This window comes from Corvus moneduloides, chromosome 23 (assembly GCF_009650955.1).
Source record: "Corvus moneduloides isolate bCorMon1 chromosome 23, bCorMon1.pri, whole genome shotgun sequence".
NCBI lineage: Eukaryota > Metazoa > Chordata > Aves > Passeriformes > Corvidae > Corvus > Corvus moneduloides.
In genome coordinates this window covers 7,230,883-7,249,028 of record NC_045498.1, presented here as the reverse complement: position 1 = coordinate 7,249,028, position 18,146 = coordinate 7,230,883, and the positions used below count along the sequence as shown (strand labels likewise).

The 18,146-nt window shown below is 53.1% G+C and overlaps 1 protein-coding gene across 1 annotated transcript; it reads left to right on the top strand.

Moving 5' to 3' along the window:
- The first annotated feature begins 3,402 nt into the window (after positions 1-3,402).
- Positions 3,403-16,172, top strand: OPRD1 (opioid receptor delta 1). Its single transcript, XM_032132006.1, has 3 exons — positions 3,403-4,101; positions 10,969-11,318; positions 12,038-16,172. Exons 1-3 carry the CDS (start codon positions 3,848-3,850, stop codon positions 12,568-12,570), a joined length of 1,137 nt encoding a protein of 378 aa, XP_031987897.1. The 5' UTR covers positions 3,403-3,847; the 3' UTR covers positions 12,571-16,172.
- Positions 16,173-18,146: the final 1,974 nt, after the last annotated feature.

The following is an 18,146-nucleotide window of genomic DNA, read 5'->3' as shown; positions in this document are numbered from 1 at the left end:
ACCCCAACTGAAAGCCAATGCACCTGGTGTTCCCAGCACTGCTTCTTCAGACTTGGGGCAAAAATCCATTAAAAATGGAACACTTTCGTCCCTGGAAGTGTCCAAGGCCTGGCTGGGTGGAGCTTGGAGCAACCTGGTCTAGTGGCAGGGAGTGGAATTAGACGGGTTTTAAGGTCCCTTCCCACCTAAATCATTCCGTGATTCTATGAAGATAGACACTATGGAGGGGGAATAAGAAATGGAGTTTCCCCTCTCTGCATCACAACTCTGAAATGTCACAGGCAGGACTCAAGCTGGCTGCCAAACTGGAAATTATATCAAATTATCAAAATAGTTTTAGATATTTGTATTTTAGATATCTGTATATTTCTATCATAGTTCTATACCTGGCAGAGCTGCCCTGGCTCCCACCTCAGCACAGGACACAGCCGTCCCAGCGCCATCAGAGCTCCAGTGCAAGGCTCTCCCTAACAGTATCACGGCAAGGTGAGGGGCACTTAGAGAGTCTCAGTGTCCTTCTGAATTCCCAAAAATATTCATGGAGAACTCATCTCCCCTGTTTCCTCCTCCATTAACCTCCAGAGATTGCCATGGATTTTGACTGGAGTCCCATCAGAGCAGATTCACAGCACATGCACATTATTTTTATGTCCATTTTAATTAAAACAAATAAATTCCAGAGAAGAGGGTCTTCTCACCGTGAAATACACTGTCAAGTTTGCAGCTTCTGAGTAAATCAAAGCACTGCCATTAGTGGCTCCAGCTGTAAATCCCCTTGGATGGACCTCAGCTCAGCAAGCAAAGGAGCAACATGAATTGTGCTCCTTGACAGCCTCAGCATTGCTCTCACCACCTCAGTTTGATATATTATTTCTTTTTCAGGGTGTGGGGGAGAAATTAAGAACTAAGGCATTGCCACAGAGAATTTCCTAAGAGAAGCAATCCTTGCAGGAGAGCAGGACTTGATCCAAGACCACAGAATCACAAAGTGGTTTAGACTGGAAGGGAGTTTAAAGCTCATCCAGTTCCAACCCCTGCCATGAGTGGGGACACCTTCCACTATCCCTGGCTGCTCCAAGCTCCATCCACCCTGGCCTTGGAGACTTCCAAGGATGGGACAGCCACAGCTTCTCTGGGCACCCTGTGCCAGGGCCTCGCCACCCTCCCAGGGAAGATAAAGTGGCATCGATCAAACTCAGGATGCAGACAGAATTCCCAGCACCAGTTCTAGGGGTCAGGACCTGCCAGACCCACCAGGCTCCATACACTGCAACAGGGTGATGGTCTCCCCTCCAACATGCCTCCTCTGCCTCAGTTTCCCCAATTTTGAGAACTCCATCTATGGCAGCAGCTGGGCTTGGCAGCTGGAGCAGCAATAGCTGAGAGCAGGCAGATGAACACAGAAGCCCTTTAAAGATTTTCCATTTGTTTTATGTGTCCACTGCGTTTATTTTTAACATTCCAGCTGAAAAAAATTTATAAAGAAATGCTGTAGCTGAGCTGAGAGGACGTGTTTGCTGGAACCTGCCAGGATGATGAGTCTTTTGCAGATAACCCATTGGAAAAGGGTCAGTGTGAGGGCTCTGGCCATGCCGGGAGCCAAGTGAAGGGATGAGTTCTCTTCCAGAGAGCTCCTCAGCCACGCTAAAAGCTATTTTACACTCCCCAACCTGATGTTTCCTTCCCGCTGGGAGAGATCAGCAGCCGGCCTGCGTCAGAGCTGGGCACAGCAGATACTCAACACCTTGCTCTGGGTCTGGGACACTGTTTTCAGCCAGGAAGGTGTTTAAATCCTGTATTCTGGACCACACACAGATGCAGGACATCCCCCTCTGTCCTGCCTGGGCTTGTAAAACCATTGCAGGAATGGGAACACCCTCCAGGTAAGGAGACTGATGCATCTGAAACGCACGACCAAGATATTCTTATTAAATCTATCCCTGTGCTCCCAGTTCCTGCCTTTACCCATCCCACCAGCCCTGTGGGACAAAGCCAGGACCATGGCCACCTCACACCATGAGGACAGAAACCCACAGCACATTGTTCCTGCCTCCCTGCTCAGGGGCCCTGGAGCTGGTTACCATCTGAACCACGGGATGAATGAAAAGCCATTAATTCCCTCCTGGGCGTTTTTATGAGGCTCTTGACGAAATGTCTGGATGCTTCAGCACTGCAGGAGTTTGATGCTGGCAGAGCTCTGCGCAGACTGAATACCCCATCTCCAGGATTGAACAAGCTGCTGGCCTCTCCTCCATGTCCTGTGTCCCCTGCTCAGTCCCTCTGGAGCCAAAGGTACCCAAAATTGTAGCAGATCATCCTCTCTCTCTGAGCCACTTCTGTCCCAGGGCACAGGACAATGAATTAATCCATTCCCAAAGCAAATAGGAGCTGGGGACACCCCAAATGTGGGTACCCACAGCCTCCACGTCCAGTGGGGCTCCAGGAAAAATAAGGCTCCTGCCTCTCAGCTTTGCAGACCCTGAAAAGGGGGAGCCTTGCCAGAGGAAGGTGGTCCTGCCCCATGGCTGGCAAGGATCCTTGGAAAGGGGAGGGTGACCCTCAACATCCCACAAAGCCCAGCTCTGCCAAGCAGGTGCTGCTGCTGGGTCTGTGTTTGCATTTTCACTCTGCAGCATCTCCCTAAATCCCTTAGCCTGCAGCAGCATTCCTCTTAAGCCCCCCCGGAATCCTCTTCAGCACCACCCCCAGCATCCCTACTTATTCCCTCCCAAGAATTCCTCCTAAATCCCCCCAACATTGCTCCCCAAATCCCTCCTCAGCATTCCCGCATCTTTCTCCCCCCAGCACCCTGTCAATTCCTTCCCTCATCCCACAATATCCCTCTTGAATTGCCCTGCAACGTCCTCCCAAGACATTCTCAGCACCCCCAAACCCATCCAGCACCCTCTAACCCGACAACACATGGTGGGGAGAGTGAAGGAGAGGAAGAAAAAGCAGAGGGCAAGGGGGAACTGGAGACACCCCGGCTTTGCTTTGTGGACAAGGGGGCTGTTTGTCCCCCTGCTTTCTTACAGACAAAGAAAACCCAAAACAGTCGTAGCGCCGGGATCGATCGCACTTCCCCTCCAGTTCGGGAACCCCCAGATGCTCGGGGCCGCCCCCGAAGCCTTTGCCGGCTCCGGGGATGGGCGACAGGCAGGGACGGGGGGGGAGGCAGGAACCGGGAGGAGCTGGGGGGAGAGACAGGGATTGGGGGTTGGTAAGACAAGCAGGGAGGGGAGGTAGAGGCAGGCATGGGGGAGAGGGGGTGCAGGTAAGGAACTGGGTGCTAGGAAAGGAGGCAGCGACTGGGGAGAGCGCGGGTCAGGCAGGGGCTGAGAAGACAAGAACCGGGAAGGAAGGCTGGCAGGGATGGGGAGAGAGAGCGACAGGCTTGGGGGAGGGGAGGGGAGGGGGGGCGCAAGGAGGGATCTGTGGGGGAGGACGGGAGGAATGGAAGCATGGGACGAGGCAGGCAGGGATGGGGGGGAAAAGGGACCCTGGAGGGAAGACAAGGACCTGCCAAGTGTGGAAAGGCAGGCAGGGTTCGAGGTGGAGGAAGGCGGGGACGGGGGGGACAGGTAGGGAGCAAGGGGGAGAATAGCAGGCAGGGATCTGGGGAGCAGGCAGGGAGAGGGAGGGGTGCAGGCGGGGGGGGGTTGGGGGCGGGCGGGCGAGCAGGGCCGCCCCCAGCCCCACGTGGCGTGGGGGACACGCGGGTTTATAAAGCGTTCCCGGCCCGCGCGGGTGCGGGAGGCGGCGGCGTCACCGGCCGGGAGCGGGGCTCGAACCCGCGGCGCTCGGATGCGCCCGGCGGTTCCAGCGGGGCCACGGCCGCCCGCGGGCCATGGAGCTGCCTACGGATGTGACCATGGATGTGCCCGCGGAACTGCCATCCGTGCTGCCCACGGCCGCTGCCACCCCCTGGGGCAACGGCACCGCCTGGGTCCCCCTGCCCGAACACGGGGTCAACGACACGGGCCCGCAGCGGGCCAAGAACGCTACATCCATCCTCATCGCCATCGTCATCACTGCGCTCTACTCCGTGGTGTGCGTGGTGGGGCTGCTGGGCAACGTCCTGGTCATGTACGGCATCGTCAGGTGAGAGCTGGGCACCCCGGCCGCTGCCCACGAGGGGTGGGGTGTGTGCAGGGAGCGAGGGGGCACTTGGGGTGAGTGGGCACCCAAGTGCGAGAGCACCGATGGAGCCAAGGTGTGCCAGGGGTGAGCGTGCAGCACATGGAAGGTGTGGGATGTAGCACTGAGTGAGTGTGCACCAGGAGTGGGTGTGCACCAGGATCGTCTGTGCACCAGGAGGGAGTTTGCACTAAGAGAAAGTGTGCCCAGGGGTGAGTGTTTGCCGTGTGCCAACCAGCAGAAGTAAGCGTGCACCAGGTATGAGTCTGCGCTGGGTGTGAGTTTGCCCCAGGTGTGAGTGTGCTCCGAGAGTGAGCCGGCAGCAGGAGCAGGGTTGGGTATGCATCGGCTGCTTGTGCCCAGGCAGCATCGAGCCGGGCGTGATGTGTGTGGAGCAGTGCGTGTGCAAGCTGTGCAAGTGAGGGAGGGCAGGGAGGGGCCGCAGGTGCTGTGCGAGGGGTGAGAGCAGAGGCCATGTGTGCCTGGAGCAGCTCGGGTGGTGCAAGGGAGCTGTGTTTGGGGGGCACGGACAGACACAAGCGGGTGCCCCTTGTCTTTTGTGAGGAAGAGAAGCCGCAGGGCTGGTCACGCTGCGGGCTGGGAGCTGCCCTGTTTGCAGGGTGGGTCCAGACCCCCGCCTCAGCCAGGGGCTGGTGGGTTCCCACTGCTGCCACCCCACTCCATCAGTGGGAATTACCCACCCAGCCCATTCCCAGTTCCTCCTTGTGCCGGCACCTCCTGCAGCTGCCTGACGTCTGTTTTTCTCTAGCAAAGAGCAGAAGCTGCATGGCCCAGCCCCATCTCCCACAACAGCTGAGCTGTCCTCTGGTCCCCTTAATGTGGGAGAGACCCACTTGGGCTCCATCCAAGACCTTGGCACCTGTGGTGAGGCTTTCCCTGGGCAGAGAGGGGGTCTGCGGGGTCTCTGCACCCCAAGACAAGCAATGTGACCCAAATATCCCCCATTTTAAAGATGGGGCATGGCAAGATGCTGCTGTATCCAGCCTGGCACTTGTGCTAAGGTACAAAATCTCATCAGTCCCTTTGTGTGAGACACTGGTTGGTCCTGCCTGGATAAGATGGGTTGACATGAAAAATGGGACTGATGCCTTTTCCTGGTCTTGAAATCAAGAGTCACACACGGTTAGAAGGGAAAAGGGATTTTACCTTGGTATTTATTTTAAGGATCCTCAGGTGCACACCTCCAGGTCAAATGCACCAAAATGCACACTGCAAAATGCACCCCTAAAAGATCTGGTATAACATAGATTTTACTAATCGGCATATCTATCAGAAATTCCCTAATGAGAGGCTCGAGTGAGCCCCCCTCCCCAAGGAGCCTTCCCCTGGATGGTTCTATCTTGGTTTACAGAATGTGTTCTGGAGAGGACCTTGGGCTCTGGGGCACACTGATCCCTGGCTACGAAGCTTCTAAAATGTTGAGTCTCTCAGCTTGACAAACAAGTCCAAGAATGGAGGCAAAAAGCACTAAGAATACAGAAGTTGTAAAAAAGATATAACAGGGGTATACAAGAAAAGGCAAAAAAATCTTCATGGCATCAGGGCCATGAAGTCAAATCTTGCAGAGCACAGGAGCAGTGCCAGCAGTGAGGGCTGACAGAGCCCCTCCACAGCCCTGCCAGCAGCAAAGGATGGAGCTGTACTCGCAGTCACACTCTGTGAGGGCACAGACCCCTACACCTCCCGCCTGGCAAGAGGGAGCAGAAGGGTCTCACTGCGTGCCTGGGCTTCGCAGCCACCCCCTCTGCACTGGAGGGGGCTTGATCGTGGTGGCCCAGAACTTGTGGGGTAATCCCAATTCCCATTGCCTCAGGTGGTGCTGTAACCCCAGCTTGGCCAAAACGCTGGAACCAAACCAGAGCTGGTGGCTGGATTTAAACAAACCCCCCAGAATTCACATTTTTTTAACCATTTCCACCCTCCTTTCCCCATGCCTTTCAGTCCATAGCTATTGTTACAGGAGGTCAGCACAGCCCGGCACTGTCTGTGCACAAATAATTATGGTGACTCACCGGAGGGAAGGAAACCATCCTGAAACGTGTCCATGAGCCACCCCGGAGTGCTCATCACCCTGGTATCAGGCTCTGCTGTCCCTGCTCCCCATTCTCTGCAGGGCTCTGCTGTGTGTTTTTAACCATCCAAGAGGGTGGGCAATGGGGAAGGGGATGGGGGAGTCACTCATGGACCCGACCTGACCCCTAATGGGATTTTTCATCCACTCAAAGTGGCATTAAAAATGAGCCCTGGTCTGAAAAAGCAAATGGAGGTAATTGCAGCAGAGACAGATGCCATGAGTGATGTCAGGGTGAGGGATGAGTGTTCTTAGACCCCCTCCAGGAGGTTCTGCTCAGAGAGGAGGGGGAAGGCATTTTAAAGAGAGTGATTTCATGTGCAAACAACATCCTCCCTATTATACTCCCTGCATAACCACACGTTAGCCAGGCTTTAGCAAGCCTGACAGATCCACAGATCCCATCACCACAGCTTCTGGCCCCCATTTTCCAGCTGATGATGGAATTAAGCACAGAATCACAGAGTGATTTGGGTTGGAAGTGACCTTATAGACCATCTTGTTCCACTGTCCTGCCATAGGCAGGGGTGCTTTCCACTAGACCAGGTGGCTCCAAGCCCTATCCAAGCTGGCCTTGAACACTTCCAGGGATGGGGAATATCTCCCATGAAATGAGCAAGTATCATCCTCCAAGCTCCTGGAACAGGAGGGGCTGCGGAGACATGTGCCTTCGCCCCTTCCATGGCCAGAGCCACATGGAGTTTCCCAGGGGTCCTTGTCAGAGTTCCTCCATGTCGTCAGGGTTTAGGCCAAGACTAGGGGAGACCTGTGTGCATGCAAGAAAGGACTGTGAGATGGGATTGGCTCGGATTTGGACATCACTGCCAGGGAGATTCTGGGTGTTTGCCTTGTGGTCTTCTCCCAGAGCCACCTCCCAGTGCCCTTGGGATCCAGGCAGTCTGCAAGAACAGCTGGAGCACATCCTAGGGGTCAGGGACCTCAGGGACTACACTGAGTTTGCCACAAAGTCCATGAGTGCCAGGAGCTGGCAAATGCAGACACAGGACCCTGGTACGTAGCTCTGTGAATGGGCACACCGCGAGCCGAGCACAGCCAAACCGCAAATAAATCCCTCTCCAGAGGAGCCAAACCCACCCGCACAGCACATCCAGCACCCACCCCACCTCAGCTCTGACCAGCACTGCCATTGCCACTGCATTCTCGGATGCTTTTAAAAATACCCATGGAAGCAATTTGCAGCTTTGAGCTCGGGGCTGCAAGTGCCCTCATGCCCACCAAGCCCATCAGCCCCCCACCACCTCCCGCACAGGCTGCAAGGACACCTGGGCGCAGGCTTTGTCAAGCCAGGCTCTTTCAGGCAGCAGCTTTTAGCAGCTCCGGGAGTTTTTCTTTCACTTATTATTCACTTTTCTTTCACTTATTTATTTTCCAAGAGGTTTGGAGAGGGGGTCCCTACCTGGGAGTCGAGACTGGAATGCGGAGCTGCCCTGTGCTTGCCCCATCTCCTCCCATCTCTTCTCTCCATCAACACCTCCCACATTGTTCCGTTCAAGTGCATAACTTCCCAATCAAGGCACTCACTTAATTGCAATGCGTTTGGCAGCCTGGGGAGCTCCATCAGCAGCAGTGGATGGTTTGCTCTAATGTGGGCAATAAACCTCTTTCCTGGAGCAGCAGCTTCATTTGCAGCTCAGGAGGGTCATCAGGATGGACGCCCCACCCTGTGCAGGGGGTTGAAACCTCAGAACAAGCCTGGAGGGGGATGCATCTTGCCCAAAACCCCAGTGCTGGAGGCTAAATTGCCATCCTTATTATCCCAGTCATCCCCACCACCATCCCAAGTCATCCCCATTATCCCAGTCAACTCCATCATCCCAGTTATGTTCTTCATCATCCAAGTTATCCCCATCTTCATCCCAGTTATCCCCATCATTGCAGTCAAATGCATCATCAGAGTCAACCCATCATCCCAGACATTCACCCAACATTCCAGCCATTTCCATCATCATCCCAATCATCTCCTTTATCCCAGTCACTGCTTTGCCCTCACCAGCCCCGTCCTGCCTGGGGATGGGTGACAGCTCCAGCCCTCCACTCCCCCACCCCTCACAGGGGGTTGGGAAGTGCTTACCCAGCACAGTCAAGCACATCTGGCAGACTGTGGAAGGAATAACTGGTTTTTTACTCAAAAGACATGTGAATCTACCTGAACTGACTGTTTGTTCACATAGGAGAGGCAAAACCTGACAATACCACAAATTCTCAGCTTTTTGTTTAACCTGGAAGGAAACTTTTCTGCAAAAGCACTTGGAAAATAACACTAAAGAGAACTGAAAAGGACTTTTCAAGGACAAGACATTTCTAATGCCATATTTAAATTAAAAAAAAAAAAAAGCTCAGCTCGAATATTTCCGCCCTTGGGCAACGGGCTGCCATTTGCAGCCATGGTGAAGGAGACGGGAATGCTCTTGGAGCTGGGAGCTGGGTTAAACTGCTATTTTCTATTTTCTCCCAGAGAAAAATTAGTTTTTCAGCTCCAGTTCCCAGTTCTATCAACAGTGGTATCTGGTGGGTCTCTGTCCCCACCAATACACTCTACTGACCCTGCTGAGATGGAGAAAGAATAAAGGGAAGAGATTGGGTACCACCAGCAATCCCAGGAGCCTCTTTCCCACACCAGCCTGCATTCCTGGACTCCAGCCAGGGCAGGCCCACCTGAGATGGGAGCTACTCAATCCCCCCACTTCAATTTGCTCCCTGTAACCCTGACATGTAATGAGCTGTGCCAATTATCACAGAATCCTGGAATGGTTTAGATTGGAAGGGACCTTAAAGCCCGTCTAATTCCACCCCCTGCCATGGGCAGGGACACCTTCCACTAGACCAGCTTGCTCCAAGCCCCATCTCGCCTTGGACACTTGCAGGGATGGGGCAGCCACAGCCTCTCTGGGCAGCCTGTGCCAGGGCCTCACCACCCTCATATCTGATCGAAACCTGCCCTCTGTCAGTTTAAAACTGTCTCACCTCTATCACACACATTAGAAGTCACTTTCTATCTATTTCATAAGTACTCCAAGGAAAACAATCTTTTCATCCCAGCAACAAAGGGGTCATCTCCCTTCTCCGTGCCCTACCCCAGTGCTGCTACAGGCAGGTTAGCCATGCACAGAGATGGTTCTGTGCAAACTGACCCTGTTATTAATTAATTAGGGTGCATCTAAAGAAACTTGGGGCTGGGGAGGATGCTCTGAGCAATGGAGATTCGCTGGAAGGGAGCCCAGGAAGAGTTGGAGCTGATAGTGTAGCCCTGCAAAGAGCAGGGTCTTCCACAGAGCTGCTCCCACCCCACACGTGTTGCCCTTTGGGGGTGCCCAGCAGATCCCTCAGTATCTATTTCAAAGCCACCACGCCATTCAAAGCATCCCTTTGACCAACACTTGCAGGACTGGATGCTCCTGGGACGGACACACACCCACACCCACCCACCCACACATCCCTGCTGCTCTGGCATCCGCCGTAACTTTGCCTCATCCCTTCAGGAAAGGTTTGGACATGAGGGACCAGGCGTTTCTCTTGCCATGGTGTGACAAGAACCAGAAGCAGAGCCAGCCCTTCCCAAATGCCCTGGGGGACACAGCCAGGCTTCCCCAAAGGCTCTGGAGCTCCAGGCTGGCTAATTGGGCTGCTTCCAGATGGCCTGTTTCCGGGGATAATCGATCCAATTTCTGCAAGCAAACTTGACAGGGAAGCAGGCTGGATAATCACAATTTACTGGGCAGAAAATCAGATGAAGGAGGGTTGAGGGGATAAAGGACATTTTGCAACTGGTTCAGAGAAATGGAGCAAATCAAACTCATTGGAGAATTGACTCCTCTGGAAAGTTCTTTACTCCTTTGAACAAAAGCAGGTGTGGAATGAGTGTCACCTCCCTGGTCAGGCGAAGGAAAACCACTGTGGCAGGGGGCAAGCCATGCTCTGCAGGTCCCAGCACAGCACATACGAACGTCATCCCCTGCTCAGATACCAGGATGTGGTGTGTGGCTCCCTGCCCATGGCTGGCAAGTGGAATGAGATGAGCTTTAAGGTCCCTCCCAACCCAAATCACTTCGGGATTCTGTGATTTTATGAATTCAACACACAAGAACACAAGTATAGAATCATAGAATGGCTTGGGTTAAAAGGGACCTTAAAGCTCATCTCGTTCCACCCCCTGCCATGGGCAGGGACACCTTCCACTAGACCGGGTTGCTCCAAGCCCCGTCCAAGCTGGCCTTGGACACTTGCATGGATGGGGCAGCCACAGCTTCTCTGGGCACCCTGTGCCAGGGCCTCACCACCCTCACAGGGAAGGATTTCTTCCCAATATCCCATCTAATATCCTGTCACTCCAGGCTCTTGTAAAGAGTCTCTCCCCATGTTTCTGGTGAGGTCCTTCAGGGGCTGGAAGGCCACAATTGGGCCACCTCGAAGCTTCTCTTCCCCAGGCTGAACAATCCCAATTCTCTCAGCCTTTCCTCATAGCAGAGGTGTTTCATCCCTCTAGCCATCTTGGTGGCCTCCCCTGGACTTGCTCCAACAGCTCCATGTCCTTCCTCAATGTGCTCCCTGGTGCACCTGGAAAGTTGCTGAGCACATTGGTGCTGCAGAAAGGCGTGTCACAACACGTACTTTTGCCTACCAAGGCTGGTGTCACTTTGTGAGCAGCCAGGCTGTGCCCCCTCCTCATCACGTCAAGTGTCCTGACCACCTGTAACATCTCCCTTCTCGGCCACCCCCAGGTACACCAAGATGAAGACAGCCACCAACATCTACATCTTCAACCTGGCGCTGGCCGATGCACTGGCCACCAGCACACTGCCCTTCCAGAGCGCCAAGTACCTCATGGAGACCTGGCCCTTTGGGGAGCTGCTCTGCAAGGTTGTGCTCTCCATTGACTACTACAACATGTTCACCAGCATCTTCACCCTCACCATGATGAGCGTGGACCGCTACATCGCTGTGTGCCACCCAGTCAAGGCCCTGGACTTCCGCACGCCAGCCAAAGCCAAGATCATCAATGTCTGCATCTGGGTGCTTTCCTCCCTCGTTGGGGTGCCCATCATGGTCATGGCAGTCACCAAGTCAAAAGGCAAGTGGCTCTGGGGACACATTCCCCTCCTCTCCCATTGGTCCATCCCAGGGGTGACCTGGCAAACTTGACCTCTGGTCCTGTAGCAGATTTGTGGTCAGTGGTGGGCACCTCTCCATGACACCATAAATGTTCCCTGTCTTGGAAAAAGCATTGTGGTGCTGTTTCCTGTCTTGGAAACTGTCCCAGAAATTGTCCTCCCCTCCCCTTAAGGGCAGGGATGCCAAAACTTTCCCCATCTCCAGTCCAACCAGTGCCTCTCCCTAGCTCCTGGAGTGTAAATCATCTGCCTATAAACACCCCCAGGGATGCTGCAAAGTTTCCAAGTGGCCCACACTAAGATCTGCAGCTCCTGTGTGGGGATGCTGGCCCTTGGCTGCTAGGGAAAGCTCTGGGCATCTTGAGGAAGCAGACAGATTTCAGTGGAGGGTGACATGGGGATGTGTCCACCATGGGGGCTGAGAGAAGGCAGGATTGGCCTTGAATGGCCCAGGAGGCTCTGCAGGGAAAAGGTTCCAGGGTCACTGCATCCACTGCATCCCCTCAGCGTCTTGTGGGCAGGGGTCTGATGGCACAGAGCTCCTGGGGAACCTCTGCCAAGAGCAGGCAGGTAAGAATGCATCTCCCTGGGGTTTTAACAAGTCATGACTGAGCAGAAGGCAGAATATTCTCAGCAGACACTCCACCAGCTCCCTCTTTGACCCTCCTCTCTCCTACAGATGGGATGGTCCTGTGTACTCTCCAGTTTCCTGATCCTCCCATATACTGGGACACCGTAACCAAGATCTGTGTCTTCATCTTTGCCTTCCTGGTCCCCATTTTGGTCATCACCATCTGCTACGGGCTGATGATTCTTCGCCTGAAGAGCGTCCGGCTCCTCTCAGGCTCTAAGGAGAAGGACCGCAACCTACGGCGCATCACGCGCATGGTGCTGGTGGTGGTGGCAGCCTTCATCATCTGCTGGACACCCATCCACATCTTTGTCATCATCTGGACGCTGGTGGACATAGACAAGAAGAACCCCTACGTAGTGGCCAGCCTGCACTTCTGCATCGCCCTGGGCTACACCAACAGCAGCCTCAACCCTGTCCTCTATGCCTTCCTGGATGAAAACTTCAAGAGGTGCTTCCGAGAGTTCTGCCTGCCTTTCCGAGCCCGTGTGGACCAGAACAGCTTCTCCCGTGCCAGGAACACCACGCGGGAGCATGTCTCCACCTGCACCCCTTCTGAAGCCCGCAACAAGCCAGCATGACTAGAAGTGGGCAGCCCCCAGCGGGGCTGCCGGGGACACGGAGGAGACGAGCTGCGCTCAGAAGTCACCCAGGTCACCACCACAGAGTTCTAGCAGAATGGTGGCCTGGCCGCTGCTCGGTAACACTGCTGGGTTTGCATACAGACTGACTGCAAAAACTTTTTTCGTCCTGGGAAAGAAGAGTGGGAGAATTGGGACTCACCGAATGATGCAGGGAGAGGACCAGAAAAAGAGGCAACTTGGGCAAAGATGCTCCACTGCTGCTACCACCTCAACCAACAAAACCCAGCAAGGGCTGTCACCCTCCGACACGTGGCTCTTGGCAGAGCCCAGGGCACCAGGACTGCAATGTCCACATGCTTCTCCTCCTGAATGGGCCAGGATGACACCACAGCCCATGGCGAGAGTGGAAACACTCCCACGGCAGAAGGGAACTGTGCCAGGAAGTGATCACTGGATCACAGAATCATTCAGGTTGGAAAAGCCCTTCGAGATAGATCATCAAGTTCAACCGCTCTCCCACAACTACCAAGGCCACCACTAGCCCACGTCCCCGAGTGCCACATGCACACAGTGATGGTTAAATCCCTCCAGTGATGGTTACTCCACCACTGCCCTGGACAGCTGTGCCAGGGCTGGACAACCCTTTCAGTGAAGAAATGTTCCCTAATATCCAACCTAATCCTCCCCTGGAATGACTTGAGGCCATTTCCTCTACCGCATCATGGGACCTTATTCCATCCCACTCTGAGCTGTGTCCAAAAGACGACCAGAGATGGGAAGAGAAACTTATGCCACTTCAGAGATACTGTTTTCAAAAAGCTCCAGATCCATTGTAAAAATTCTCCCGGAGTCCTTCAAACTGGGACTGCTCCCGGAGAAAACTGTCTACTGTTAATGTCATTACTGTGTTATTTAGAGACCTCTGAGTGCAGCTAAGGCTGCCCTGGACATGGATGTGATGAATATGGATATGGGCAGGGTATGGAGCAGGCCACATCTGAAGCTGACCCCATATCCGTGTGCCAATACCAAATTCCCTATGCCCAGCATCCATCAGGGTGACAGGGAACTGATGAAGTCATTAAGCCCAAGAAGAACCTCATTAGGGGAGTAATTTGTAGGAACTGGAGTTGTTTCTTGCAGTGCTAAAGTAATTAGAATGGAATAACAGGCTGCACCAAGGACTTTCCCTCCCCTGCCCACCAGGGGAAGGATGAAGGACAGCACTGCCCAGCTTTCCATAGCAGAGACAAAAAGGATAGGATGGGGTTGCGGGGGTTTTTTTAGAAGATGACAAAGATTTCACCTCCCTTTCACAATTCCCCAAGCAGAGACAGAGGTTGTGCAGGCACCAAGAAAGCACCCACAAGAGGCAGAGATTTGGGTATTTCAACTCTCATCTGGATGGAACAGCGTCCCTCCAAAGGGATGGCTGAACTCCGACTCCCAATGCATCCTGCAGGAATCACTGTCCAGGGACCTCTTGACCACATTATCTGCAGCTGAACAATGACTGGGGGGTTCTCCCACTCCCTGAATCTCCCCTCCAGCCCTGCACCACATTAATGAGCCACCACTTTTCCTTTCCCTCATCTTCCTGCTGTCATTCCCAGGCACTCAGACAGCCCAAGGAGAAGCATGCTTGGAGGAAGCAGTAATAGCATTGAGAGAACAAATTGATACAGCTGGAGGAAGCAGGCAAGTACCCAGATGCACCTGGGGCTAACGGGCTGGATGCAGAGCTTGGCTTGTGTCTGGTTTCTCCAGTTGTATCAATTTAAGCTAATAAAAGCCATTACCTCTCCTCACCAGCCCCACCTTTCTCCAGAACTGTGGAAATTGCAGCCCTCCTCGTTAGAAAGACAGAGCCTGCAAGGCAGTCAAAACCAATTTCTCTTTCAAAGGAATCAAATAGGGCGAAATTGCCCATTAGGGTCTCAAATCAATTGCGCCGATGCACGTGAATGATCCTCCCCATCTGCCTGCACCGTGTCAATGTGCCACAAGCAAAAGCCTCTTGCTCAGTGCTGCATCCCCCTGGACATCTCCAGCTCATGACCGGGGCTCTTCAGAATCCCTTTGTAGGCATGAATGGAGTCCTGGACTACTGGCATGGCCGTGCTTGGGCTCCTCACCCCCTGCTACCACAAGCCCAGCTGCTCATGGAGCATCAGATAAGGGAAAGCACGATCAGTTCCAGGGCAGGAACTGGGGGAAATCCCTAGGGTTACATAAAGCTGAGCTTCAGCTCTGTGAGAAGAGGGACTAAGGTATCCAGAAGGAGTTGGAGACCATCCTTCAGCTCTCCACCTCTACCCACCCTGGGGCAGAACCCTCAGCAGCATGTGGTGGGTTTGGAGCTGGTTGATGACAGAGACCTGGCCATAGTCACACATTTCAGGGTGTCCCAGCAGGCTGGGTGCTCCTCCAGGGGTGGGATGTCCCATGCTGTGAAGCAGGACTTTTTGGAGTTCACTCCAAGCTCCAGCATGAAGCTGAATTCCAGCTTGATGTCTCAAGCTGTGGAGTAGCCCTAAAACATGTGATGACCCCATACCAGTGATGTCTTCAAGCTGTCTTAGCCAGTGCCTCAGTGTCCCGTAAAAACCAACCCCATGTTCAAGGCTGGGAATGGAACAACGGAGAGCAGTGTTTCCCACAGCAGCACAGGGAGGAATGGGGGACACAGGGGAAGTGAACCCCAGCATCAGGGATGGAGCATCCTTGCCCTGGCAGAGTCCCATCGAGGACGTGACATTGGGGGGGCAAGAATCCCCCCCCCACCATGAGTGCTGGGAGCTACAGGTTGACTTGGGGCTTCATGAGCAACTTGGCCACCCCACAAAGCTCAGCCCCTGCTTTTCCCATCTCCACAGGGCCTTTGTTTTCATCTGCTGAATTCCCAGCCTGCTGGAAAGCGTGACTGCCATGGCCTTAAAGTGGGTTAGAAGGCTTCAAGTCATTAGTTTTTAAAATGCCACCATGCTTGGGCAGAGCTTGGAGCCCAGGGCACAGCAAAGAGTGTAGCTTTCCTGAGCTTCAGGTTTGCTGACTTAAAGAAAGATAGAATATTGCTGGGAAAAATAGGTGGCAAGCAGCATGCCAGAGCATATGGGGTGACATGGACCTTGATCATCCCACTCCAACAGCATCCCAGCAGGGATCTGGGGGATGATCCAGCTTCTTTCCACCTAAAAACCAGCTCCTCCAGCCCCTCATGTGGGCTGGGAAACTGGGGACAAATCCTAGTCCAGGGAAACAGCACTGGGAGATGCTGCCTGCCCAGACTGAGCCATGCTGTAGGCAGGATGCTCAGAGGGAACTCTCTGTGTACTTTTATAAATATATATGTATGTCTGTCTATAGCTGTATGAAATTAAGGTGACCCCAAGGCCTCCCATCATGCCTCCCACTGTAGCAGCTGCTCCATGCGCGATGGAGCTGAATATGCCGGATCCACAGCACCTCACAAAGTACTTCAGCCACTATTTCCAGCTCCAGCCCTCGGGATTTTGGCCTTAGAATGGCATTTCTGTACAGGAACCCTGCTTTCTAAAACTTAAAATAATAAAGTAAAATAAAATCGGAGTTAGGAAGCAGTTTCCAGCTGTCTTGTGATTCCCAGGCATTGAAAATGGGCAGGGTCTGGCTCAGGGTGGTCTGAGGACTGATGGAACTACCTCTAAATTTACTCTTCACTCTTCCCTGTGAGGGTGGTGAGGCCCTGGCACAGGGTGCCCAGAGCAGCTGTGGCTGCCCCATCCCTGGAAGTGTCCAAGGCCAGCTTGGACGGGGCTTGGAGCAACCCGGTCTAGTGGAAGGTGTCCCTGCCCATGGCAGGGGGTGGGACTGGATGAGCTTTATGGTCCCTTCCAACCCAGGCCATTCCATGATTCTAAATTCAAGTTCTAGAAACTCACCTGGACTTGGAAAAACACCTTCGTGAACCCCCAAAGCCTTTTAGCTGAGATTGTTTGCAAGCCCTAGTCACCAAAAACCTCTTCTGCCACTGGTCATCAAGATAGATTTTTATTTTAAAAGTCTAGCAGCTCAAATTCTGGCCCAAATTGCATTTGTAATTTAAATGTAAATGTGGATTTAGCAAAAAGCAACAGAAACAGGTGTTGGAGCCTGTAACTTTGCTCTGGCTTAATGAGACTTTGGATTTTAAGGTATTTATCACTTCTGCTGTGTAGGTTTCTGAGTTCCCAAAGAAGAGGAAACCATAAAAGAGCACAGAGTGGATGTGGAAACCAGATTTCCAGCCTGGGGGTGTTGTTTAGCCAGGGCATCACTGCTCCAGCACCACTTGAGGACCCCTCTCCATCACCCAGCACCCTGGGAAAACTGAGCCAGGCACTGACTCCAGTGATTTCACAGCCCAGTTAAACCAGCAGCCAGGCCAGATTAATTATGCAGCAACCTGTGCTGGCACATGGGAGCTGCCACACACCTACCAGCTATTTCCAGGGACCTTTGCAGCCCAAAAACCCGTGTTACTGAAGGAAACATGCTTTTCCCCATTTTTTTTTTTTAATCCACCAAATAATGAACCCTGATGTGTTGGGCTTTATTATTACACGTGTGATTAATTATGATGATGCCGGTTTCTTTGTCTGCAGGTTTAGGCTGACTTTGGAATTGCATTAATATGTGGATGGAAATGAATGGATCTGGCTTTCCTGGGGAGGACAGGAGTGATATCTCCCACCTTCCTCACCCCAGAGCAGCCTGGGGTGGATCCAGGCTCTCAGCCCTACAGAGATTCTTGTCTTGCAATTCATCATTTAACAGGGAAAAAAGAAATCACTATGAATTATTCCTAGAGGATTTGTTTTCTTCTTTCAGGGTTACAAATTCTACTTAATTTATACTGTTTTATTCTCTGAGCAAATGCGACCGGGAGAGACATGCAGGGAGGGGATGGGGGCTGGCTGGGACCCTGTGTGAGCGCTGGGGCTCATCCAGGCAGGGATAGAGCCAGGATCCCCTTCCCCAGCTCCCAGGAGTCGTGTGAGCCATGTGAGACTTTCCTTACTTTTGGCCTGTTGTAATGAGAGAGGAACCAAGACTTCAGCAGTTTGGGGAGGGGGCAGAGACACCTCCACATCACTATTTCAGCCCAATTCTCATCCCAAAGAGACCCAAGACACTCTTCTACCAGAGCACTGCACACGCCAGTTATCCTGGGATATACTGGCCAGGTACCAGCCTTAATGATGGGATTCAGGGAGAGACAGCACAGTGGAATGACCAAACTCTGTCACTTGCAGACCCATCATTAAACCCCGTCGCAGGCAGCTTGGCCATAATTAAGGCTCATTTCCTCTTACAGGCAGGAAAGGAAGAACAAGAAAACAATCTCAGTACCTTCCAAACCCTCCTGAAAGATGCAATCCCCTCCCTGCAGATCTTGCAGCACCACTGCATAGGCAGAATTTTTGTATCTAAAACAGCAACATGTTAAAAAACATGAAAAAAAAATCCCTCACAAACACACAAACCCCGCAAACAACACTCAAAGTGCTTTTATTCTGGTCTCAAAAGAGCCTCACACCACCAGGCTTCATCCT